The sequence below is a fragment of the Vicugna pacos genome, chromosome X (assembly GCF_048564905.1).
Source record: "Vicugna pacos chromosome X, VicPac4, whole genome shotgun sequence".
Lineage (NCBI taxonomy): Eukaryota > Metazoa > Chordata > Mammalia > Artiodactyla > Camelidae > Vicugna > Vicugna pacos.
In genome coordinates, this window is record NC_133023.1 from 23,787,547 (window position 1) to 23,814,413 (window position 26,867).

Sequence of the window (26,867 nt, forward strand, 5' to 3'; positions counted from 1 at the left end):
CTTAAAAGCTCCAGTTAAAGACTCCTTCAAATACTCTAATCAAAGACAGTGATTAAGGATTCCTCCTAAAAGACAAATGTCTGAACCAGGCAGTCTTCAAAATGGTAACTAGTGTCAGGACTCTAGTATTCAAAAGACAGATAAGTAAGCCAACTGACTGAAGATGACAACTTTATCCTTGGCCGAGGCAGAGAAAGGGATTGCTTCAGAGCATTTGGGAGAACAGTGGAAGTGGAAGCAAAGGGAAAAGGGAGAGGAGTGAGATTTAAGTGGCAATGGCACAGTAAGATGTGTAATGGTTTGAACCTGGACACATGTCGGGGAACAGACTGTCAAAAGAATACAAGAGTGTTTTTGTTCCTCTCAAAATAGAAAATTCCACATACTTTAGACAAGCACTTCACTAGTTAAGTCTGTGGGTATCGTCTACTTAGGGCAAGTAGGCCATTTGGTATCTTCAATCTTTTTCAAAGGCTTGAAATCCAGGTGCATACAGGAATAAGAAAGCCTTTCCCTTCACTACTTGTAAGATAAAGCTGGTCAATCGTTGAGTGAATTTTACATCAGTTAAAGGAAGTAATGTGGGTAGGTTGCCAACAACTTATCAGATAATCAAGTACAATTCCATTAAGATAACAGTTATATCCTTGAACTGAAGACTTATAGAGCCATACAGAGGTGGCTTTTATCTTGAAAGGACAAAGGAACTGAATAGTTCTCTGCCACAGCGACATTAAGACAAACCAAGAGATTTTAGTGTGCTTTGCCTATGTTATCAGAAATAAGAGGTGATTTTATTACACCAAATCTTGTTCAAAATGCTAAGAATAACTGACAGCTGCCAACTTTGGAGGAAAGATTCCTATCAGAATAATTAAATTTGTGCTTTTCTAACTTATTCAATTAGTCTAAGATCTAAAATAAATAAATAAACAAATAAATTTACTTTCCAAATCTTATTTGTAGGTTTTTGGATGTATAACTAGTACTAACATTCTCTTTCAACTTTTTTGCTATTCTTAAAGAAATAAAGTCATAACATGGTACCGATTCTGATATGCAATTATAATTAAATGTTTATTATAACTGACAATACAGGTATAGTTGTGTTTATTTGGTTGTTTTGATAGTTTTAAATGGAGAATGATTTCTAATTTTTATTAGTTCCATATTGAATTTAAAAAGTAAATAGAACCTTTAAAGTTATGTTTCATTTATTAGTATGCTTAATAGAACACTTGAAAAATAGAATACTTAATGGAACAGTATGTGAAAGGTTGAAGACCAGGCCTGAACCCATTCTGCTGTCTCCTCTATGAACCTGTGGAGTGTCTTACATGAGATGAGAGAGATTTGCAGACTTGAGTTAGAAAATGCTGGTTTCAATCTAGGGTTTAACACTGTGTGATGTTGGAAAAAAAACACCGCTATGGTCTGAATGTCTGCCTCCCTAAACTTCATGTGTTGAAATCCTAACTCTGCAAAGGTGATCATACTAAGTGAGGTCTTTGGGAGGCAATTAGGTCATAGGGGTGGCGCCCTTCTCAATGGGACTAGTGAGACCCCACAGAGCTCCCTAGCCCCTTCCTTATTGCAGTCACAAATCTGTAACCTGGAAGAGAGCCCTCACCTGGCATGCTGGCACCCTAATCTCAGACTTCCAGCCTCCAGAACTGTAAGTACTAAGTTTCGGTTGTTTACATAAACTACCCAGTCTGGGGAATTTTGTTTCAGCAGCCCAGACTAAGACCTCACGTGATCTCTTTAAATACCAGTTTTGTTGATTATAAAATGAGAACAAAGCAACATATCCTACATGCTTTATAATGTTTCTAAAAGATTTACTGAGATAATGCATATAATGTACTTTATATACTAGAAAATTAAATAGATTATTTAATTTTTTAGTTTAGTAAATTATACAAAATGCTTAACTCTTTATATACCAAATATTGTCACTTATTTTATTTTAAATTATTTTTCTTTTATTCTAATTTCTTGAATTTTCCCTGGAAGTATAGATAAATAGGTAATTTCTTTGGTTATGGTGGTAATAATGGGATAATACCTAATCCTGAAATTAGTTCAAAAATGACCTTAGGCACAGACTGACTCTCCAAATACATCAACTGTTGTATATCAAAGAGACACAATTTGAAAACAGTTCAATTATGAATGTTCTTATAGTTTTAGTGTACTATTTTATACTTACACTTCTGTTATTAGACTGCAAGAACACAGACTACAGTGACAGTATTCTCTTTGCATTTTTGTGGTCTCCACTTCCCTAGTACAGTCACTATAAATACTTGATGAACAAGTGAAAATGATACTCTTAGAAAGACGTTCGTATGAATAACTTTTCATGCATGATGCTTCTGTCCTAAGTTTCTGAGCTACAGAACCTTAATCAAAAGTAATCTAAATTCTCTGCAAAAATTAAAAGGAATGAGATTCCTTCACCACGTAAAACCTTGAAAACTAGGCAAAAAACCCCCAATAACCTAAAATGAGACTAATTAGCTTTACTTGAGAAAAAATACACTAGGGCTAGACAATTGTAAACTTTGACTTTTACAAACAGATCCTTTGAAAAATACAAAAGATAATGTGTTTCTCATCAAAATAAGATTTAGGGAACAGCAAATATGAAAACATGAGAGTGAATGAAAATATTTTAGCTGCTCACGGGACTTGGGTGTTTCAAAATCTAAACTTTAAAAAAAATAGTATTACTTATTTATCATTTATCAGTAAATGACAAACTAACAAATTCATATTCAAGTGTGAGTTAAAATAGATAAATGTCAAATAGAAATGAATTTAATTATTTAAAAATTAAATTGTATCTGTACCATTCTGGTTTTTTTTTAGTTTGGAGTAAAAGTTGCAAACTAGCAATCCATGGGCTAAATTTTGCCCTTGAAAACAATGCATTCAACACAATGCATTACTCAAATAGTACAGCCTAATGATTTGTAGTTGTTCTGACGGCACTTAGGAAAAACTACACCATATTTTTGGATTCATTTATTGAACTAAGATACTTTAATGTGGTAATAAGGCTTAGATTGAAATTACAGTGTCATAGCTTCACCTGCTGGATGTTTTCCACACCCATAATTATATACTCGCCTCTGATGTGGAGATAAACAATTTCACCATGCTTGCTGCTTTTAAGATATATATATATATAGGACAGGACTGTTTAGGGTACAGAGTGGGATACAAGGCAGGGTTGGGGGGTTGGGAGCAGTATCGAGTAGGTATCAAATGGTCATATCAGTTATGTGATGACACAACACAAAACATAGTTTTGACCCTCAAACAAATGGTTAAACCAGCAAGCTAAAGAAAGGACATAGTATTTTCCAAAGCTTAGGTGAAAAGCGGAATGGCTGGCCTGGGAATGAAAAGAGATGTGATTATAAATGTTTCTCCTTTATGTTGCTTACCAACAAGAATGAATTAACAACACAGCACAATACTACAAACCCTCAGCTTAGAGAAAAATGACTTATGCCTCACTTTTTACTCCACAGTCTGTGATCTTAGGTAAACGAAATCATCTTAGAGCCTCAGTTTCCACAACTGTAAAAATGAGGATAACCATACATGCTATCCAGACTTTTCATGGGACATTGCAAAAATCAAATGGGATAACAGGTGAGAATGGGTTTTTAAAAGTGCTATACAAACACATGGGACCACTTATAAATTCCCTACTTGCCTATGCCTTCTATTCCAACAACCAAGGTTTTGTAGAAGGACCATGGGATCAGCTATCATAAGATCTGGTTTTCTAAGCTGGTTTAGCTATCTTACCAAAATTACTTTCCCCTTTGGACTTCTGGGTCTTCTTTAATCTATAAGATGAAAATTTTGGGTTGGATTATCTCTAAGATTCTTTCTTCCTCTTACATTTCATGATTTTATCTCTTCACACCTGAGTAAACCCATTCCTGCAGTCGTATTAGCTGACTGTAGATACCAGACTGATGCCACATTACAGAAGTGTGTGATCAGAGATAAATGAAAGGACAAGGTCTCAATTCTAGGGCTCTCCTAGGGTCTTTGGAAGAGACCTGATCCCTTGAATGATAACAGCAGAAAATGACCACTGAAGAAAGGGAAGAATGATCGGGTTTCTGGCATGATGAATCTATTTCCTTAAATATAACTCAAATGTAAAATTCCAGTGCTGAGTTGGACAGTACTGATTGAGCAGTGCTGATATAGGAGATGCTCTTAAAGTGTCAGTGTACATGTGTGTTTCAGTAGAGTGTACTTGAAATTTAGTATTTGTCCTGTGTTTGTAAGAGACATTGTAAGTTGGCTTCCAATATACTTTCAGGGTGTGTGAATTAAGTCTTGTATATTGGTAATACATGCAGTTGATTCTAATTTTTCGGCTGCTCTATTCAGGGGGAAATGTGTTAAAATAAATTCAGAACTGTATACTAGCCAAAGAACAGGAAGCTCTTGGTTATGAAGGCTGAGAATAAACTTATAAGAGAAATTTAACTTTCATGATATAATAGATAGATTCATTTGCATTAGTGAAGCTTGAAAGCAAAAGCCAAAGTGTCAAGCATAGAGAACCATGTACTCTGGGTATGAGAAAAACAATCCAAAAAGTGACTGTTTACAATGGGAGACATTAAAAAGTTGGTAACTAACTCTTCAATATGTCCCTGAGGACAGATCACGTATTTAAGATCAGAAGAAGCTATGAAGAAAATCTTCCTGAGGTGTTAAACACTGAACATGGGCTATCCATGAAAAGGTGGGACATCTCCTTCCTGAATCAGAAGATTCTTGTGGATCTGGAATGGTTTCAGTTCACCTCTGCCATGGGAATAGACTGAATGCCTGCCCTAAAAATGAACAGTCCTTTAAACTGGATTTTATAAATGCTACAACTATCTGTAAGTATGACATCTAAAAATAAGACTGATAGCTTGAGGGCTCTTGGTTGTGAAAAACGACTGAAAGTACGGCTGAGAAGGCCCAACTTTTTTCATTTTCAAAAAGCTGATGGTAACCTATTTTTTAATCCAATGGATGATGACTTCAGTAAAGACAATTTTATCACAAAGACTTTTATAGAGACCTGCAGTATCCTGAATGATTCCCTTGAGAAAACTCTGTTTATTGCTCCCTTTACAGTGGGTCAAGAGACTCTGACTTCCAGGAGAGGACTATTTTATAGGCATCTTTCTAAACCCCATCTAAAGGCAGACAAGTGGGTCCTAATGTTACAAAGAACTACTCTGAGCTAAGTGAAAGAATTACAGTTGGACAAGTGGGAACAAATAAGAGGGCTCATAATTACAATCATTGCTCACATGAATTTTACTCATAATATGCCTGGTGCCAAGTCATAAATGTTTTCACATCTCATCCTATTGGTAGAACTTTCGTTTTGGAACCAGAGGCCCAGGCTTTTTTTTTTAATTTTTTTTTAACATTTTTTTATTGATTTATAATCATTTTACAATGTTGTGTCAAGTTCCAGTGTTCAGCACAATTTTTCAGTCACTCATGGACATATACACACTCATTGTCACATTTTTTTCTCTGTGATTTATCATAACATTTTGTGTATATTTCCCTGTGCTATACAGTGTAATCTTGTTTATCTATTCTACAATTTTGAAATCCCAGTCTATCCCTTCCCACCCTCCAGGCTTTTCATTATCCTTTAGGATCATGCTCTGCACACGGGCTAGCATGGCTCTAAACTGGATTAAACCTTAGAGCACTAGAGGTCAAGGAAGTTCTTTCTAAACCATTCGCTACTCTTAAATCATTTGCATCTCTGTGACACAACGCATACTTTGGCAGGTGTAGCGTGATCTACTCTTGGGAAAATTACTCTTTTCTGAAGCCTGCACTTACTTTCCTACCCCCTCATATAATTGTGTATGTGGGAAGCATGGTCACTTGTAAATGCTAATGTCTCAGTCAGGAAAACTGATCAATGGAAAAACAATGGAGAAAAGGCCGTGAAAATGAATTACATACTGTGATTACATACTACATCCGTAACTGCACTACCTGTGTAATGTTTTACCCCACATTCCTCATACGCTGTTCAACTAAGCCTTGCCTGATGCTCTCTACGCCTAAGAAGGAGAAGAGAGCAAAGGCTGAAAAAGAGCAAGTGGTAAAGATGTAATCCAAAGACCACTACTCTCAGACAGAGCAAGTGACTAGTAGTGGATGTGAGAGCCTTCTGCTGGTGTGGTTTCCTTACAAGTCTGTAGGACAAACAGCCCTTGAACTTACGTGTATAGTATAAGGTAAAGCATCACAACATTGAGCTCAAAGAATGTTTGGGGGTTATTTCCGTTGGGATTCTAGTTAGTTTTTGGCTTTCTAAGATCTGTTGGAATGAAAAGCTAACTTTGAAATCTTTCCATTACGAAAGAGAAAAAGAAAGATAGTAGGTGCTTGTACCCTAAGGTGAGAGATGGTTTTCATACTAGACAGTCCTGGATCCTTGCTTAATGGGTTTGAGTTACCCTTACATAGTGTATATTATGAATATAGACATCTGATTGGCTTGTACTGCCTCTCAACAGGGTCAAGGCAGATGGAAAATCTAAAGTAAAAGTTATTTTCTGGTCACCATGTGATGGCCAGCCATGGGCTGGGTAAAGACTGGGTACAGCATCAGAGAAGTAGGGGGTGCATATGTATGTGTGCACAGGTAACAGTTCTATGGTTCTGTGGTCCTGGAGCACACAGTGGACTATGTGGTTTCTGAGAGTTGCTACTTTTCAATACCACAGAGACAGTGGGTTACAGCCCATTGGCTGAACGGCTCAAGTGATCTAGAGACTCATCCACTGTGAGAAAGAACTGACCACTGTGTAGATGCATCCCAAACCCAAGCCACGTCCTTTGCTCCATTTTGTTTTGTTAGTGTGGGCGAGCACAGGCTTATCTTTAGACACCTGAGTGGAATGTATAACTTCTTGTCCTTACATGTAATGGGGAAGACAGCTATGATTCATGCTGAAAAATAAAAGGCACATGCATGCATACCTGTATACATCCAAGCTTGGGGCAGCGCTTCTAGGTTTGAGCTATGACATTTTTGTATAATAAATGAAAAGGAAATTTCATTTGAATGTCATAATTACCTACTACTAGTGTGATTTAGAAGCAGCTGGTAGGGCAATATGGTGCTCTTTTATGCATTTCAGTACTGAGAAAAAAACATAAATGCTAGGTATACCACCATTAAAGTTCCCCAGAATATTGCAATTTAAACAACACACACACACACACACACATACACACACACACACAGTAAAAGTTTGATACCATGCTTGAGATTAGCTAACACTGATCTCTATTTGAGTCACTTTTTAATTCCTCCTAAAGATGAATGAGAATAATCATTGACCTTAACCTACAACATAGTTCTATTTTTTTTCCAAATGTGCTTGCTAGAGGACCTTACAGCATGAATCTATTTCCCACAAATTAAATGCAAAAATCATGAATGCATATAATGCTTTTAGATTGAAGCAAGTATTTTCAAAAACACAGATCCCCCTCCGTCCACGTAGGAAACCGTATTGGTGAGCAGCAGGTTGGCAATGAGTAGATGCTGCTCAGCAGGTCAGACGTGTACAGCTGGAAAAAGATCCTGAAATTTAGCTGGTATACTAGGGAAAACACAAATCTGGAAAGGAAACGATCCACATTGCAATTAAAAACATTCTATATAGACTTCAAGATGTAGTACAGTACACATGCACAGGAGAAACGTAAATATCTACCAATAGAGTTTAGTAGGCATTGCCTTTTAAGATTTTCTTTCTTTTTTTGGAAAACAAAACACAACAAAACACCTCCTGTTGCCCTGAATGCTAATAATGGAAGACTGTTGCTATGGTGATGCTAATTTCAACACTGTTGCCTGTGGACTTCATATGAACTCGCTGTTTTAACTTCTGCAAATGTCATTTACAAAATGAAAATCCATTAATGATTAGCGAGGGCACAGTGTTCCACTTTAATTAGAATAATAAGGAATGCTGATGCACAAAGTACAGGTTTGTGAATCGCTACTAAGCCTACACTGTCAAAATTAATTACTACCGATGAGGATGTGGTTCTATTTTTTTTTAAGGAGGCTTTACATAGAATAGTTGCATTTTGACTTAAAAGGAATTAAAAATGCTTCCTATTTTAATTTGAAGGTTAAAAAACACAAAAAGAACATCTCCCAATAGTACACATAAAAACGAACTGTAAAGAGCAAAACAGAAATTACAACCAAGGGTCAGATATTTCCAACTGAACAAAAACTGAAGAGAAACCAACTAATAGTTTTTAAAAGGGGCAGGGGGGATGATGAAGATAAGTTGCTTAAATAGTTTACAATCAAATATTTGAGGAAAGACTGCTATATATGGCAAATAGCCTGATGCTAGATGTACTTTGATTTATTTGTCTACATAAGGAAATATGGAGAAGACCTAAAAGAACTGAAAACAGGTAAGAGGAAACAAAAATAAGTTATATTCTGTCTGATGGCAAAAGATTTACCTTGAGTCAAAGATTTTTTTCACCTGTACCAATTATGAGGCAAAATATAAAGATGGATTGGGAGGGGTGTATTCCATATTCAAATAGGTTTCTATGTTGTTTGCTGCAAGGATTGTCTTTGACAGTTTTATTTTCCATGCTCAAAATTGCCATTCTGGGTCATTCTCTCATCAGTGAAATCATTTTAAGCCACCGGCACTGGTAATCAAACACGGGAGGTGTTTTTACTGGATGTATAGAAGAAGCAAAACACATTTTCAGTATTAGGCAAGTCTTCCTACAGAAGCCCCAAAGCTGTGGGCTTTGAAAAGATATGATGAAGGGGAATGACACTAATACTTTATAGTCTCTAGAGTGATCGTTGAAAAACCCCATCCCCATCATGTTCTGGGTCTTGGGCCGAGTAATATTATAGGGTCTGTAGAGAACTATCAAATTACCTGTGTGTTATTGAGGTGAAAGTAGAATTTATGGTAGCCTTACTTGCCTTCCTGATATGAAGCCAAGAGTATTTCACTTTGAAAGATAGCTGACATCTGTCTTCAAAAGAGTAAAGTAAGAAGTTAGAGCACCTTTGTATTTAAGTGTAAACTTGCACTGCTCAACAAAAGGTAGTACATACAATTATATAAATGATATCTTCCATATTTTATTAGGAAAGTTTAAAAAACTAGAAGAAGATATTACCGATATGTTCATAGCAGTTGTCTGGGTGGTGATAGGTGACTCGAAGTTTTTTTCTTTATCCTTTTCTATGTTTTCCACAGTGAACACTTCCTACTTTTGTTATGAGAGAAAAAAACTTGTAAATGTTAATTTTCTACAATATTGCTCACATGTTGAGTTCCAACTGAGAGATGCAGAGAGCTGCAAATAGGTAGCTCCCATACCGACAACAAGAACAAAGCTGGACAGGTAAGTTAATGACTTTTCATCAACCTCTCAGAGAAATGGGGTCATGGGACAAACAGCAACCCTGAAATCTGGAGAGAGAGAGTCATTTTCAGCAAGACACAGGACCTGAGCATTTGGATACCTGGGGCAGAAGCCACCAGCTACTATATAAACTGGTAGGGAGATTAAATTCCTGGAGGCCATATGAGGGCCTGAGAGTGTGAAGCTCCTAGGGGCCATCGTCATAGCAGGGTTCCCATCTTTTTGCTGGCTTTTTCCTCTAGGAACTGTATCAGGCTCTCACAGGGAGGATGGGGAGAATCTGGAGAAAGCCTCCCATCCTTAGTGGCGCTGACTGGGGAAGGGTCACAGCAGACAGACACTGTGAACCTGCCCCAAATCTTCTCCTTTAACCTGCAGAGGGAAGGGCACGTCACTTGAGGGCACTGGTGAAACGTCGTGACGGCTGGAATAAGGGAATACCACCTAGATCTAGATCCCCTCATTTCATTTAAGTGAAAAAATATAAGAAAAAAAAAGCTTCAATCTGCAGGGGAAAGAGCCTCAGATTTACGGGTGGATACTCACGACAGCCAGAGGAAGGGAATGGGAAGTTGTGGAAGTTCTTCCCTTGGAGGAGGCCACACCCCCAAGATCCAGGCCAACTGTGTTAATCAGAACATTAGAGAAAACCCCTACCCCACACTCCATCACCACACTAGCAAGCCTCCAGTAATAAAACAAGGTTATCAGAGGACTCTGAATACTCTGGCACCCATAGTAACAACATATCTCAACAGTGATAAACACAGCAACACTTCAAACACAGCCCATCTCCCAACCAGGTTAAGATAGATTACCACACTAAATGTCTGTTTACCTCAGTATCTACTACTCTACACAAGATGCCTGGCTTTCACCCCCAAAAACACAAGGCATTGCCTAAAAAAAGGAAAATCACAGCCTACAGAGTCAAAGCAATGATCAGAACTAAAATCAGATGTATTTCAGATGTTGGAACTATCAGACAAGAGATTTAAAATAACCATAATTAATAGGTTAAAAGCGCTAATGGAAAAGGAAGACAGCATGCAAAATCAAATAGGTATTTTCAGCAGAGATGGAAACTAAGAATGAATCACACAGAAATGCTAGAAATCAAAAACACAGTAACAAAAATGAAGAATGCCTTAAATGGACTCATCTGTAAATTTGACACAGACAAGGAAAGAATCAGTGAACTTGAAGATAGGCAAAAGAAATTACATGAACTGAAAAGGCAGAAAGTGAACAAAATTCTGCAATTTTAATACAAATGTAATAGTTTTCTAGTATTAATTTGGGCTCTAGACAACAGCTACTTGTCAGATTAAATAACTGGTGCAATTATGCTGATCAAGTATAAAGAACTATAAATTTTAGAGTCCATTCACAGAAGTAAATTCTAATAGGCAATTAAGTTGGCACAAAGTATTTTACGGGCTGCTGACATTACAGTTGTTTACAATGATATATTTTTTAAATGCTTTAGATTAAGAATTTTAGGAAATTAAAAAAAGGCTCATAGTACAAAATAACAAGAGTGTTTTCTCTCACTGCTCAAAATTAGTAGTAATGGTTAACATTTTGTCTCTGCATAAAGCTTCTTTTTAAATAAAATAAAACACTGAAGATGAAATTCAGGTCTCCTCTTATGCCCCCTCCCCTGCACTACAACTATTATGATCACGTAGATATATTTTTTCCAGGCTTTTAAACTATTTTATTTCTTTAAAATCAGTCTTAAACTTTTATTTTTAATACTGCAGCTGTATTTCAAAAAGTAAAGAGCTGTAAGAATTGCCCTTCTACAATTTAGCATTAGAATCTCACTCACACCCATGGTTTCAGTTACCAGTTATAGCCAAATGCAATCTAAATTAATCACTTCAACCAAGGCCCAACTACTTCTCTTTGAACTCTAGACACATATTATCTGTCTACCTGGCAGTGCTTCTTGGATGTGACAAATCACCTCAAATTGAAATGTCAACAATCAAATTGTCGTCCTAAATCTAGTCTTTCTTCAGTGTTCCCTGTCTCACTATAAGGTATCATCAACTGTCCACTGTCCAGAAATCTAGGTGGGATCCTTTGACATGTTTTTCTTCTTTGCAACCCTGGCCATGTTCTCTATCCTCGAGCCCTAAGGATTTTTACCTCCTAAATTTCTCTCAAATCTCTCTCCTTCTCAACATCTCCAACCATTACCATGGTCCAAGTACCATCATCTCTTACTTGGATTTCATCAATAAATTTCAAATATTTATATCCATGTGGTCCCTATCCAATTCATTTGCATTTTCTTTCCACTCCCTCCAGCAATAGTCACACGGTCATTTTAATTCCTTTTATTGACAAATTCCCATCTGCTGAAGTGCCGTGACACATTATCTTCCCTCTTTTCAGTATTAGTACTTATTCATACATAGTATCTCAACTCCATCATCTGCTCTCTGGGTATACTTTAAAGATAGCATGGCTGTTGCTTACCAGAGCTATCCTCTGCACCTAGCACAGTATCTGGAACACATACCATGGTAAATAAATATTGAATGAATGAATGAATCAATCAGCCAGTCAGAGCTTATCCTGAAATGACCACCTGAGTTTTTCCTTAGGCAAGGAGAATCCAACCATTCTTTATGCACATTAGAATTAAACATTTGAACATTTGTGACAAAACTTGAAAGCAGTAATAAATAGCAGTTTGTTTTTACAAACATAACTGAGCTTAAACAGAATATACTAAGTAAAAAATAACTTCATACTAAATTGGCTAATAATGGGTGAAACTGGCCATTTATGCTTCAACAGTGACAGAGACACCCTTATAAACTATGCCTCTTTAACGAATAACAACACATTTTATAGTTTTATGCTTTCATTTTAGCATTTCAGAACAGTTCCCAAGTACACCAATTAATCTGCAACGATATTGTACTCCTGTATTACAGGCCAATTCAAGGAAGTAAATAGCACAATGGATTTTAAAAGCATAGGGAGAATCTTGGAAGCTTGAGACAAAGCTCTCTACTTCCTGCACCTTGTTTATGTTTTTATAGTGTTATATAGCTCTTTAATATAGAATTAAGATAAAAACAAAGAGAATTATTTTAGCTATTTTATTTAAATCCTTAATAAATTTATTACTCAATTCCTTTATTTTGGGGGCATTTTTTAATTGTGGTAAAATATATATAACATAAAATCGATCATTTTAACCATTTTTAAGTGTAAAATTCAGTGTCATTAAGTACTTTCAAAATGTTGTACAACCATCACTGCTATCCGTTTCCGGAGCTTTTCATCATTCCATCATTCCAAACAGAAACTCTGTATCCATTAAACTGTAACTCCCTTTCCCTTCTTTACCCCATTCCTAGGCAATTACTAATCTACTTTCTATCTCAAGAATTTGACTATGGTAGGTACCTTATATGAGTGAAATCATATAATATTTGTCCTTCCGTGTCCGACTTCTTTCACATAACGTAATGTTTTCAAGGTTCATCCATGTTACAGGATGTATCAGAATTTTATTCTTTTTTTAAGGCTGAGTAATATTGCATTACATCTATTACCACATTTTATGTGGTCATTTATTGATGGACCTCTGGGTTGTTTCCTACCTCTTAGCTATTCTGAATAGTGCTGCTAGGAACACTAGTGTACAAGTATCTGTATGAACTGCTGTCTTCAATTCTTTGGGGCATATACCTAGACGCGCAATTGGTGAATCACAGGGAAGTTCCACATTTAACGTTTTTGAGGGCCTACCAAACTGTTCTCCACAGGGGCTGTACCATTTTACATTCTGACCAACAATTTCCAATTTCTCCACATTCTCACCCACACTTTTTGTTTTCCACTTTTTTAGACAACAGTCATCCTATGGGGTGCAAAGTGGTATCTCGTGGTTTTGATTTGCATTTCTCTAAAGACTAAATGTTGAACATCTTCTCATGGGCTTAATTCCTTTTTGAAGGTTGTTTCCACTCTAGTTGAAGATTAAAATTTTGAATAATCAGTTTTATTTCTTTGAAAAATTTGCCAATTTAAAATATGCCAGCATAGGTAATACCAACTACCTATCACATTGGCTCATCTTAGGCCCCTATTTGTTCATCTTAGATCCTATTTGTTCCATGTCTGTTTCCTTCATTAGGCAGACAGGGACTATTCAGGAGTTGCTGGAGTTCTAGGACGGCAGGGGCTATGGATGTATTGCTTGTTATCATATTTTTGGGTGTCTAATGCAGTATCTGGCACAGTAGCCTCCAATAAATATAGTTCGGTTGATTCATTTAACAAATCTGTTAACACATTTGCCTTTGGCAGAGCAGAAACAGGCTTAACATTGAGAAATCCTAGGGTTTCCTCTGTCATCCCAATGTATGGCATCTCATCCCATGATTATAAAAACCATATATATGTTGATTACTTCAAAAGTTATAGCCCTTGGCCTGACCTCTTCTTTGAACTTTAGATTCATACTTCCAGCTGCACACTTGGATACCCAATAAGTGCCTCAAACTTTATATGTCTAAACCCAGGCATTTCCAGGATTTCTATATAGAAAAGCAGCTATCTAGCTGGCAAGCTCATTCTTTTGTTAAGATTATATGTTTGCCTGTTGTTGATAGGGGTAAAGAATGGCCAGTGGGCATTACTGAGCCCAAAAGCTCTCCAAGTCATCTGTTGGTGCTGTCAATGGTGTCTAAGACAGATCCCTTGTTTTTCCCTTCCGAACTTGTTCATCTGCAGGTATGTGTTTCAGCCCAAAGCCCAGGAGACATCTGCATTGCCTTCTTTCCACTACTCCTGACCTCCAGCACATCAGCAAGAGCTGTTGATTGTTTCCAATACATATCTCCAACCACTTCTCATGACCTCCACTGCTGCCATCATCTAGATCTAATCTACCACCACTGCCTTCCACGCACCCAGCTGGTCTCCCCACTTCCATTCTGGCTTCTCCTATTTCCTCAGCCCCATCCCACATGTTGCACCAGGTCCATTCACTGAGCAGTCATTTACGTCCTGCCAATCTAGTCTAGCCTCAAACTGTACTGAAACAAGGCATCAGTGTAAAATACAACAAAAAGAAAACACTTCCATGAAACGTTACTTGGACACTGAAAAAGGTTATGCTTATATTTCCAAAGTTTTCCTTGTTAGGGTTGCAGAAAAGTGTATTCAGGGCTTAACTTCAAGAGCCTTCTTGCTTACAAATCAGGTATATTTTCTTAATTTGTAACAGAATTGAAAGTAAGGTTTGGCAATACATGTACTTTATAGTGTGAACACTGAAACGAGCAAGCAAAGAAAGCATACTGTCTGCCAAAATAGTTTTCATTATGGTTGTATGCTGATAGTTCAAATGCTATCATAAAAAGATAATCAGAAGAAGTCCCAGGGATTTAGACATTTAAAGGATTGTTCTTTCTTTTTGTAAAGGGTACATGAGACTTCGAAACTGGAAAAATACATTTACTGTAATACTCAAAGTATCAAGAAGTGCCCAATTAGGGTTTATTTTAAATTAGTTTTCAAATTTAAAAATAACAGGATGAAATTATACCTTTATAGTTCATATTATGCACTTAAGAGTGGATTATCTATCTTCTGACTGGTTTATAAGCAGACGTGATGCTGCCGTGTTCAGGATCACTCCCCTTATTTTCAAGAATAATGAAGTTCAAAGTGTAATAAAATTATGTAAGGGCATACATGTTATTTCATAACATCTATAGAATTTACACCTTTAGACACATGCCTATATATAATCTCACATTGCGTTATTATTTCATCTCTGCTTTACTGTGTGTTTTATATCCCAAATTACATTTCCCACAGATTTCCTTAAGTGTATTATTATTATTCGATACAACAACAATAATCTGTTCACTCCAGCTATTACTATTAATAATCTTTGTAATCATTTACAATGTCTCTATTTTTATTTTGTAATACATATACTTAGGCAAGGAGAAACACACAAGAATCCTCAATGACAGAGTACTATGAATGAATTCAGTAGAAGTTGGTATAGTCAAGCATCAACTCTGAACAAAGTTATCGTCTTTGAGAAATATATCCAATAATCCTAAGTACTCTTTTCTTCACTCTGCTGTTTATAAAACTTGGTGATAAAGGGTTTTGTTCACTACAGAACTAGATGTTATTTGGATAAAAATATTGCTGGTCTGGGATTCACGCTTCCCCAAGCAATACAGATTTGCTGAGGGATTTTTTCCCCCCTGTTCTTAGTCAGTATTTTTAATTTAAGATATATTACGTTTATTTTTTCCCAATGTTTTGTTGAATTAATTCTATATTATTTGGGCCACAACAAAGTGTCAGATGATCTTACTCAGTATTCCTCTGCTCATTCTCGATCCTTCAGACATAGCTATTTTTATATATTCTATTAGATATCAGGATTTTAAAGTTTTAATTTTAAAGAAATGTGCCACTTCTGAGCCCTCTGACATATCCTGAGTTATATATATACAGCGACACTCAGATAACTTCTCAGGAAAAAAAAAGGACTCTGTAGTTTGAATATGTTTTCCCCATCCTTCCATATTAATTTTTTCCAGCTCACAAGTCACAACAAGATTAGTATGCTGTTAATCTACCAGCCAGTATAGAAAGATCAAACTTCTACCTCAACGTTGAGCTGCTTCCTTTCAGCTTATACATCTTCTCAAGCAACACAGTCGACAACGTGGGAATCTAATTGGCAATTTTGTTGATGATGAACAAGGCTGAGCAGAGTAAGGATGACTTTTGCTACTCTGCAGTGTTTACTGTAAAAAGAAACGGCTTGGTGGCTGAGTGTATGAAATACAAGTTAGATAAACAACTTGATAATACAGTATATTTAAAAGGATACAATGGGATGACTTTCCCAAACCTAAAAATCAAAACACCAAAACAAAAGTGTATTTTTTAAATGGCTATATTTTTTCAATATTAGACATTTATGCAATTAATCTATTTTCTATGTGCTTGATAAATGACGTCTAATATTTATCAGCAAATGGAAAGAACTGGTTGAGTATAATTCAATGCCAAACTTGAAATCTTTCCTTCACCAACGGATGCCACTATGGCTCTGCCTTAATGTGTGTCTTAGACTCTACCACCTACCTCATCCTAATCTCTCTCAAAATCCTTTAATATTAAGACGTAAGCTTACATGCACTCACTGAACAACCTTCGCTCTTGAGGTAGCTTGTGTGTTTTGAGAGAAACAGAATTTGAAGGCATTTTCCTAAAATAGTCTCACAATAGTTTCAGCAAAGGAACTTCTAAAGCAATTTATTCACTTAAAAATGCTTTCTCTAGAACAGCAAGTTTCAGAGACTTTCCATTTATAGGACAGCTCAACTAGGCATCCAATCCCATCAAATATTTGTGTGTGCTCTCAACCAACTGAAACACAGGAAAATGAATGAACTGGTGGTTTAAACTGCTTCCAAAATATAATTTAATCAACTGTAATTGCAGTTAGATTATCTAGAATAAACACACTACATGGAATATGTTTAATCTCTTTTTATCTATTTCCTTATAAGAATGCCTATTAGGATCATAGCTTTGTTCCCAAGAATGTGCTTAATCCTCAAAATCCAACAAAACAAATTATTCAGTATTTATTCTCAGTTTCTTATGTGTGAGATAATAAAGTGCTAAGGATGATGTAAAGATGCATAATGCACAAGGGTTGTCAGGGAGCCTGCAGCTTAACTGGGGCGACAAGGGATCTGAAAATGAACAAAAATATGTCAAGAGTTAAACAGTGAAGATGACTTCAGGCTTCAAGGTAGTTAAAGAAGTTCTTGCTATCTCAAAGATCTATTCTAAGTTATCTTAAAAGATTAAATGTCATTTATATAATTTTCAATATATAAAAGTATAAGTGTTATATCTTTCACTAGTCTTGACCCTGACATTTTCTAGACCTGTGATTTCCTTGAACTGCTCTTCCTTCCTTTCTCTCACTGCAAAGAGATTTTTAAATTAAAACAATTACACATTGTATAAGTATAAAGGGTTGAACTTCAAATTGGACTCACATACATCACAGATTTTATCTAGTACCAATCTTTACTAATGGGAAACACCCAGGCACAGATAAAACATTCTCTCCCTGGAGGAACCCGAAATAATCAGATACAGGGTCCCAAAATGCGCTCGTTCTTGCATATTACGGTATGTTTTGGTTTCTTATTAACAGAAAAGCTTTTAAAACATTTATGCATAAACAGTGATATATTCAAAGGAAGCCATTCCAATCTCCAGAGGTTTCCATTTTATAATCTGCTAATGACAAAAATAGGGAAATGCTCATGTGACTATGACCTATTTTCCATCCAATCATAACTCATAAATCCAAAAATTCCAGGTTTATTTACACTAAGTACCTAAGACCAGGTATATCTTGCTAAAGATATTTTATAGATAGGGACTTTCAGTTAAATGCCATTAACAAGATTAACAAGGAGGTCTGGGAGGTCATTACCATGTTGATAAGGTGGTCTGCTGAGCTGAGGCCATTCATTCGCCTCATCCCGCAGGGAATGAATCACTGGCCTGCTGCTAGGACTCTTTCCTACTCCTCTACCCCACTCCTCCTCCCCTACCTTCTCCCTGGCCTCCTCCTTCCTCTCTCCCTCCTTCCCTCTCTGTTTCTCTCTGTATGTGTGTGTGTAAAATGTTCACAATTGTTCCTTTAATTTTAGCTGTAAAGATAATTACACCTTGAACTTTTGCTATACCTATGCTTGGCCCCTCCTGCTCCACCGATGGCTCATTCTTCTCTATTATTTGATGGTTTTTTTCCCTCTTTTGGCAGAAAAGTTCCTGTAGCACTGATAAAAGTAAGAGTGAGGAAAAATAATTAATCTGGCCTTACATCTGATAAAGCACTGATATTTATAGATTAGTACAGGATGAATGTATATATTCAGATAGAGACCTTTCTTAATCTGCAGGAAATACAAATTATTCTTCATCCTCAAAAATGTATTAATTGCCCAAAGTGGTTTGGTGACTTTAAATTATTACAAAATAAAGTATAAGAAATACTTCTTTGCCACCATGTATTTACTGTACTTCAACAAAAAGATAGTGATATCATTCTGCAATATGATGAGATTTTCTACACGTACTACGCTGCTCAGTGCCAGGGGAAGTCATGACTTACGGTCACAGGCCATATGATTTTGCCTTGTAAGGTTAGAAGCACAGGCCTGGGATTTATGGACAAGATGAGACTTTGTTACTGGAAGGAGGGAATGCTATCAAATTCAAGGACATGCTCTAGTGTTGAAAAGACTCCTGAAGAGCTGTCTAGTCCACCTGAGTTGACCTACCCTTCCAAAAGGCTTAGAATTGGGAGTGTGGGGAGTAACACACTCTGTAGCACCTGTTAGATTACCTGTCTTGCCATACTCTCATCTTGGTGAAGCCCTGATGGAGGTGGCAGGATGTGACTCAGAAATCCTCTGCTTTCTCAGCTTCCATAGGGGCAGGAAAGTGCTCATATCAGAGCTGACCAGGTTTTTGTTTCATTTTATTTTTTGTTGCTCTTTATTGCCAAAAGCAGTAAAGGGAAACTTAGGTCTCTGCAAGAGCACAGTGGCAGAGTTGACTGGGTAGGTAAGCCAAGGGGAAAAAAAAGACATCAGCAATATAGGGAAGGACGGATAGGGTAGTGGTGGTGGTGTCCAAGATGGCAGTTCTACAGTGGTGGACTGGCCATACTTGCTTACACGAAGGGCCAGTTTTCAATCAGCCATACTAGGATGTTGAAACAGTTGGGAGCAACAGGTGAGATATTATATTATTATTATTATTTTTTTAAATTTCAATTCTGTACTCCTTTATTATTTTTTTCCCCAACATTCAACAGCTACATCACCAAACGTGTCCCCACCTGCATTCTCGAGAACCCTGGCTAAGCTGGCCTCTGCCCTCAGAGGGTAGGCAACCAACTCCCTCCCAGGTAGAGCGCGCCCAGCAACTTGGAGCTGCTGCAGCATGCATGCGGGGGGCGAGGGTAGAGGTTGTGGGGGTTCTAGGCTGGGGATGAGGTGGGACAAAGCCAAGTAAGGTCACAGGGTTGGTGGGAAAGGCACAGAGCCAGGTCACTAGCATCATGATTTGGGAAAGCAACCAACCTCTGAGTCTCAGTTATTTCTTCTTTTTTAGATAATAATTGGCAGTGTTATCCTCAGAAATAGGAAGATACAGCTAGTCTTAACACTTAGCACTTAGTAGGCACACATTAACCTTTGCTTTTCATCCTGTCTAGGAGATTATGTGGACGATAATTATGAGATATTCCCTTAGTAGAAGACTCAAGACCAGGAAAAGGTGACCAAACCTAAAGGAAACAAAACCACAATAAAAAAAACTTCCTTCTAAAACAACAAAGAAGCAAGTTAAAAATTACTCTTTGCACTGACTATCTGACATGCAATGGCTTTGGGGACCAAGATGGATGTGGATAAGCTGAGAAAGAAACACAGAAAAAGCAATTGAAAGTTTCAGGAGAAGCAGGGAAGCTTCTCTGTTTCAGCCACCCAGCAGTTAATGACATCACAGAAGACGTGATCATTCGCTGAACGCCGACAGCAGGCCAAGCCTCACATAGGACTTGTTCTTAGGAGCTTTGCAGAATGCTGAAGGCAGAGATTTTTTTTTTCTTTTACAAGGATTTTAAAATTTTGCAATGTGACATCACTGATTTATACAATGCAGTTTATTTTTTAAAAGAAATTATATGTGTGTCTGTGTGTGTTTGTGTGTGCATGCACGCTAGTAATCTCCCAGGAAGAAGTATCTAATTTCTTCTCCCTACCTTCCCCCCTTCCCCGATTTGATCCCCTGGAAAGAGGGAGGGGAAAACTGAATGGGATTTGGCGTTTTCTCGCTGAGAAAGGGACATTTTCTGCAACCAGGTCAATGTTCAAAGGACTAATGCTCTAAGGAAATTATCCAAAGGGGAGAGGCAGTTCAGGGTTATTAAGTTATTTTCAAATGCTGTCTGGGCTGCTGCTGCCCTTTGAGAAGGCAACAGGATGCTGCTTCCCAGGGGGACAGGATAAGGAGCAATTAGAGGAGCCTAGGAGAGGCTCAGGAATGTTTGGGAATTTACATATACCCCAAATTATGTGGGAACTCCAAGAATGAAAATAAACTAATTTGATCAAGGACATATTTGTGTCCAAGAAAATATTCTAAACATGTGGCTAATACTGGATGTATCTTTAAGAGTGTTTTCCTGAAAACCCAGCACTCAGTATCTAGTGGAGGTCAATCAGGCTGCAATTCAGTTTCAAAGAGACGGAAAGCTAGTTCATATCCTTTGTGTGCCAGAAAGTCGAATGGGTGTGAGGTTAAGTAAACTGTCCAAATAATAGAGTCAGAATATGATAAAGCTGGGTTTCAAATCCAGGTTTATTTGAGGCCATAGCCCATGTTCTTTTCTACCACACGACTAATGAAGAAAGTACATGTTTAGCAAAGTTAGAAAAAGAAAATAAAAATGTAGCCAAACTAATTTACTCCTCTGTTTTGGGGAGGGGGGTGGACAGACTTAAATATATTTTATGAATCCTCTCACGTTCCCCAAAGTGCCATGAATGAGGCAGGGGGAATATTATACCTGTGTAATATATCAGAATTTTTGGCCTGTACGCATTATATTTTAGCTGCTGCATATATGTACGTACTATGTCGCCACCTTTAAGCATTACATATAACGCACAGAATGTTACAAAAAATTTTTCTGTAAAATAAAACCTTAACAATGTCATTCTCTTAAGACTCAGTGGCTACTAGATCCCAGCCCCCAAAGTAAATCCTATATACAAATGCTTAGTGAAACACAGTGTTGATTAATTTAAAGCTCTAATGAGCACTGTAAAACCAGAAGAAGGATCATGAGTGGCATTTAGGAAAAACAAAAAGACCCCAGTTCTACAGAAACAAAGAAAGCCAGAGCTCAAAGTGATCTCAGGCATGATTTAGTTCTACTTCCTTATTGTTGATGGGAAAACTCAGTCCCAGATGGGCTGAGGTATACCCCAAATCATATCGTTAGCTAGAGACGGAACAGAATCTGGATTTAGGATGTACCATTTAGACACGCAGGCTAAGGACTGTCTCCTAGGCACCAAGTATAGGAGACATGAGAAACTCTATAAAAGACTCAGGGCACTTTCTAACAGTGAAGTTGATGTTTAGAGGATATGAGAGACACATTTGGGTAGTAGATCTAAATTGATACACAGGCATTAGAAGATTTTTCGAAGGTAAAAGGAGTATGGAAACTAAAGCATGTGGAATTGCTAGTATGTGTTGTTCACTCATTCATTCATTCAAATAGCTACTGAGCACACACTATCTGGGAGGCATTATGGTAGAAAAAGAGATACATCAGCTAACCTCATGGAGTCTGTTATTTCAGTCAAGGTTATAGGTACCAGCTTATGTAACTGTAAGGAAGGTTGTGAGCTTTCCTTTTGAACCTCGTGAGACACAGAAGATACCAACATCTACATCTACCAACTAGGCCTACAAACCCAGAGGCCAGAATAAGTACTTTGTACAACACATGGCATCTCTTTTACTTTCTTTCAGTCAATATCTTAAACTGAGTTGTTTTCATGATTATATCATCAATTATGCATTACTGACCATTCCTTTATTGTGGTTCCAGAGCTTAATGAGACTCAGCTAATGTGACCTTTGGAACCATCAAACTGTGGAGGAGAAAGCACAGCAGAGAGGGCTGACCTCTGGGTTATCTTTGTGTACAAAGCCTTTTGAAAAGTCAGAGCACCAGGCTTCTAGCAGTGATTTCACAAATTTAATTACCCAGAGATATTCACCAGTATCCTCAAAGACTGACAGCTGAAATTAGACAGCTGATTCTCTATTAAACCCACTTCTTTTTGTCAATCGTGCTAAACAGTTAAGTAAAACATTTAATATTATTTGTCCTTTCTATCCTGGTAAGATTGATGGCCGCAATAAGAATCCTCAAGGGTGATATGGAGACTCATTTTCACTCCTGGAAAACTGTTATAAACAATTTCTATCTCAAAGCCAACATTCATAAAATCAGGGAATGTCAGGACTGGAAATGACCTGTGATATATGATTCGGCCCCCTTAGACGACAGATGGAGAAACTGAGGCTCAGAGAATGTAAGAGATTTACCTTTGGGCAAAAAGCTAGTTAACAGCAAAGCTGGATTAGACTTCAAGTCTTCTGATGCCTGGTCTGTATACTACTTCTGCTATTTCATACTGTCTTGTCAGCTGCTAAAGGGCGTATTTTGAAGGAAAACATACACGTGAAGGATCTTACTAGAAACAGCACGAAGTTAAATACTAGATGAGGTGTTCATATCCTAAGAAAAACTAATAAAATCTCTACCAATCTCAACCAACATTCAAACTGTACATCAGAAGACTACAATCATTCCTAGAAAAGTGAGGTATCGGGAATGAGACACAGGCTAATGTTTTCTAAGCTAGACACCATCATCCGGTGTAGTGTTCTTTATAATAAAAGCCCATCTCATTCTCAGAAGATGTATCCACTCAAACTAGCCAGCACCGATGTTTAGCATGCAGACTGCTGTTAAAGCTAAGACATAGCTAAGCACTGCTTCCTCTCTACAGAAGTGCCGGCACTGAAATGGTAGTCAAGAACTCCAAAGTACAAAGAAACTAACCAAAACCCGAATCAGAGCAACTCCTGGCACAAACAGTAGGGAGCTGGAACCAGAATGAGGGCAAGATATACTTTAAATATGGGAGGGATTTGGAATCAGGAAAATTGCCCAGAAAATAATGATACAGGCAATATGGTGTGGATGGAGGTGGTGTCAAAACTCAGATGCTACTGGAGTCAGAGCGTGGGTACTCAAAATCAGAGCAGGGTTCATCAGTTTAACTGTGAACAGACTAACTGGATACAAGAAGACACAAACACCAAAAGGTAAGTGTAGGCAGAGGGCCACAATTCCACGCAGAGAGTCAAATACTTGTCCTGGCAGACTCCTAGGAATGGCAGCCATAAAAAGACAGGAGAGTCAGAACTCCAACCAGCAATTTTAGCAGCAGACAGAGCAACAGTAATACAAAATGTTGACTGAATCGACTGCTGGCTTCAGCCAGGTTGGTTTTATACTGCATTTTGCTAAGCAGGAACCACCAGAAGTTTTGAGCAACTCAGATGTAACCGGTGGCTGTAGAAACATGCCTGGTATTGAGAATGGAGAGAAGGGTAGATCAAGGTCATTAGACATCTATAGCAATGCATACAGCATCTAAAATAACCAGTAGGAAAAGGCAGACACTCCTTCAGGCATGAGCTGTTTCTTAAGCACTGCATGTGCCAACGAGCTGAACAGTTAGCATTCTCCCCGGAACCCCATTTTTCATTCTTCTTGAAGTACTTCAGAGATATTTAGAAATGCAACCTGATGAAATACATCACTGGTGACTGAGTCAGCAGGTTTACTAGCAAGTTGCATTAGTGAATGCCTCCTACTATTTAGCAGCCCCAGCGTCTTTGAAGGAGGAAAGGACCAGCTTGTCTAAAAATCAAATTCTTCCTAAGGGACAGCTGGTAGAAATGTAAGGACAAACGCTTTACATGGTATTGCAGAAAAGGAACCACAAACCAACCTTCAGCAATAACTAATATATGTAGACGAGGTTACAACCCCAATTGGCTTCTCCCTTTCTGCACCAATTGAGAGACAGTGAATAGCATTTACTTTCTTCATCAGTGAGTGGAGACTAGAGACAATTCTAACAAATTTAATAACCAATATTTGGGCCGTTCAAGTCACGACATTCCAAGGAAGACATAACAGAGCTGGAAAAGATCCAGGGAAAAGCAACTCAGATGATCAAGGGGAGTGCTTAGCTTTCATTCAAGGACAGACTGAACCTAAAAAGGATTAGAATTTCTCAGACTGGGAAGATGAAAATGAAACGAGGTTAGTGAAGGGATGTGAGATTAAAGTCGACTCTGGGTAAATCTAATTGTAGTCACTGAATTCTGTAGCACTTAATTAGGGCCATCCCTTGAGGTTAAAGGATGTAGATTAAAGAGAAACTGAAATTTATCTTTATTTCTTTAAAGAGAAATGACTAAGTTTATACAACTTATTATTTGTAAGACAAGGTTGAAGTAGAGAATGGGAAAAGTTTAAGAAACCACTGGATACACTCAATCCCAGTAGATTTACACTGTATTATTAAGAAATGGTCACGATGCATCCTGTCTTCCTTAAAATGAAAATTACTAGGTTAACAAACAAAACAGCCATTGGTGCCTGCATCTGGGACAGAGTTCTGGGCTAGCTGCCCTGTTGGTCTGACCCACTGTGCTATTTCTTATGCTCTTATTATGTCATCTATGCAAAAACATATTGCGTGCAAGTTTGGGATTCCAAAATTCTTTTGACAGTCCCAGAACACAGAAGAATAATTTTCTAACTCATTAAGAAAGCAATAGAGTCCCAGCTCTTGGCTGCGTTTGGTTTACCCATATGGGACTCTGCAACATAAAAAGGTGAAAGAAATCCTAACAGAATGCAGCAGCTGGTTAAAGGCTATTATACTGAAATTTTCATGAGTTTGACAGTAGGCCAAAAAACTACAAAATGGCAGAGAGTGGAAAAGGCAGTTGTAACAGGTTGAACATTGTTGGTGATTATTTTTTTCAGTGGCAATGAAAACTGTAATCAAATAACCTGAAAGAGATGCTGGCAGGAATAAGAGAGCCCAGAGGGAGAGGGAATGTGAAGACTGTAACAATGATGTATGCTACGGACTAATAAACCAGACAAACATGTAGTTCGAAGTATCAAAATCAAGGTTCTTAGCATCATATGAAAAGCCGGTATCAGGATACAGGCATAAACACTGTCTGATTTGCAGTTTACAGCAAAAGGTGTCGCTAATGACTTACACCTCAAGGAAGAGTGCACGACTCCACAACTAACTGGAACTGTGCTGTTGGTACAGAAACCTCTTGCTATACACATGATCAGTTGATCTCAGCGTTGAAAAGGAAACATCGTAAAGCATTTAAAAATATCCAAAGACACTTGCCTTTGCAGCTGGAAATATGTGGTTAAAAACTCTTGAATGGAAGTCAGGACAAATAAGATGAGAAAGAGGGAAAATGAAAGAATGTCATTATAAACTTATTATTATTGTTACTAGTGGACCAACAAGGCATCTCAAATTATGGACGGCATTTGCCAGTGCATCAAGTCCACTGGGCCTTGCACATCAAGGTCATTTGGTGTAAACAAGTATTTCAGACAACAGTAATGTTTAATAATAAATCACAAAGGACATTAACAATCTATTGACAAGGTAAAGTTTCTGAACAGGTGTTCTCCCTATATCATGGCTTAACATTTTAGAGGTATATTTGAGAAATTATATAATCTTTAATTTCAAACAGATTGTAATTATAGAGAGAATTGATCTCCATAAAGTTTCAGGGATATCTTTGAGAAATCATATAATTCCTCATTCCAAGGAACTAATCACTTCAGAGGCTTTTAAGGCCTCCATACCCACATTTCTACTAATTTTTCCTGTCTCTTGTTCTCTGTCTCTTACTGTTAAACTAGGGATAATAATAGTCCTAAACTAAACACCAAAATTTGAGATTTGAACAGGTACGTGGAGAAATCGGAGAGGACAACTGAAGCTAAGAAAACAGTGCAAAAATAGACTTCCTGTAGTTTTTTTAAACTAAGAATTTATATTAATAACGAAAATAAAGAATTAAAAATAAAGATAACCTTCTTGGAAAAAAAGCTGAGATCTTTAAGTTTTTGAAATTGAATAAGACCATGGAATGAGTCACACTCATTGATTTCTAGAGCTACAAAGGAACTTAGGTATCATCTAGTCCAACTCCTAGTTCTCTAAGTGAGAAATCAAGGTTTGTGTAGGTTAAGGGACTTTCCCAAGGTCACACACACACAATCAACAAACGACAGAGCCAGGACTTGAAGTCAAGTTTTCTGATTCCCAGATCTGTGCTCCTACCAACGATCTTCAAGTTGGTGAAGGAGCACTGGACAATTAAGAGGACAGACAGAGAGTAGCTGTTCTCTGATTTCATCAAGGAGCAGCAAGAGACTAATTTACAGGAAGGAATTACCGCTTTTCTGGAATCTGTCTCCTTTTTGTTTTTTGGACCAAATTCATTTTCACTGCTTCACAGAAATGCACTGGGGTCTTTGGTAGTAGGTGCAACATCAGGGAGAAGATACGTTCTTTGGGAAAGGACAGTGGGAC

At 37.5% G+C, this 26,867-nt stretch overlaps 1 protein-coding gene across 3 annotated transcripts in view; it reads right to left on the reverse strand.

The window, feature by feature from the left end:
- Positions 1-26,867, reverse strand: part of DMD (dystrophin) — a 1,854,428-nt gene that overhangs the window by 164,278 nt on the left and 1,663,283 nt on the right. The window contains exons 58-59 of one of the 3 annotated variants that reach the window (XM_072956633.1): positions 18,291-18,383; positions 17,141-17,276 (exon numbers count right to left, since the gene is read on the reverse strand). The exons of the other annotated variants lie outside the window; for them this stretch is intronic. Of the exons in view, the coding sequence (XP_072812734.1) occupies positions 18,323-18,383 (61 nt within the window). The 3' untranslated portion in view covers positions 17,141-17,276; positions 18,291-18,322. Of the gene's footprint in view, positions 1-17,140; positions 17,277-18,290; positions 18,384-26,867 lie in introns of those variants that run through there. 3 annotated transcript variants of the gene reach the window in all.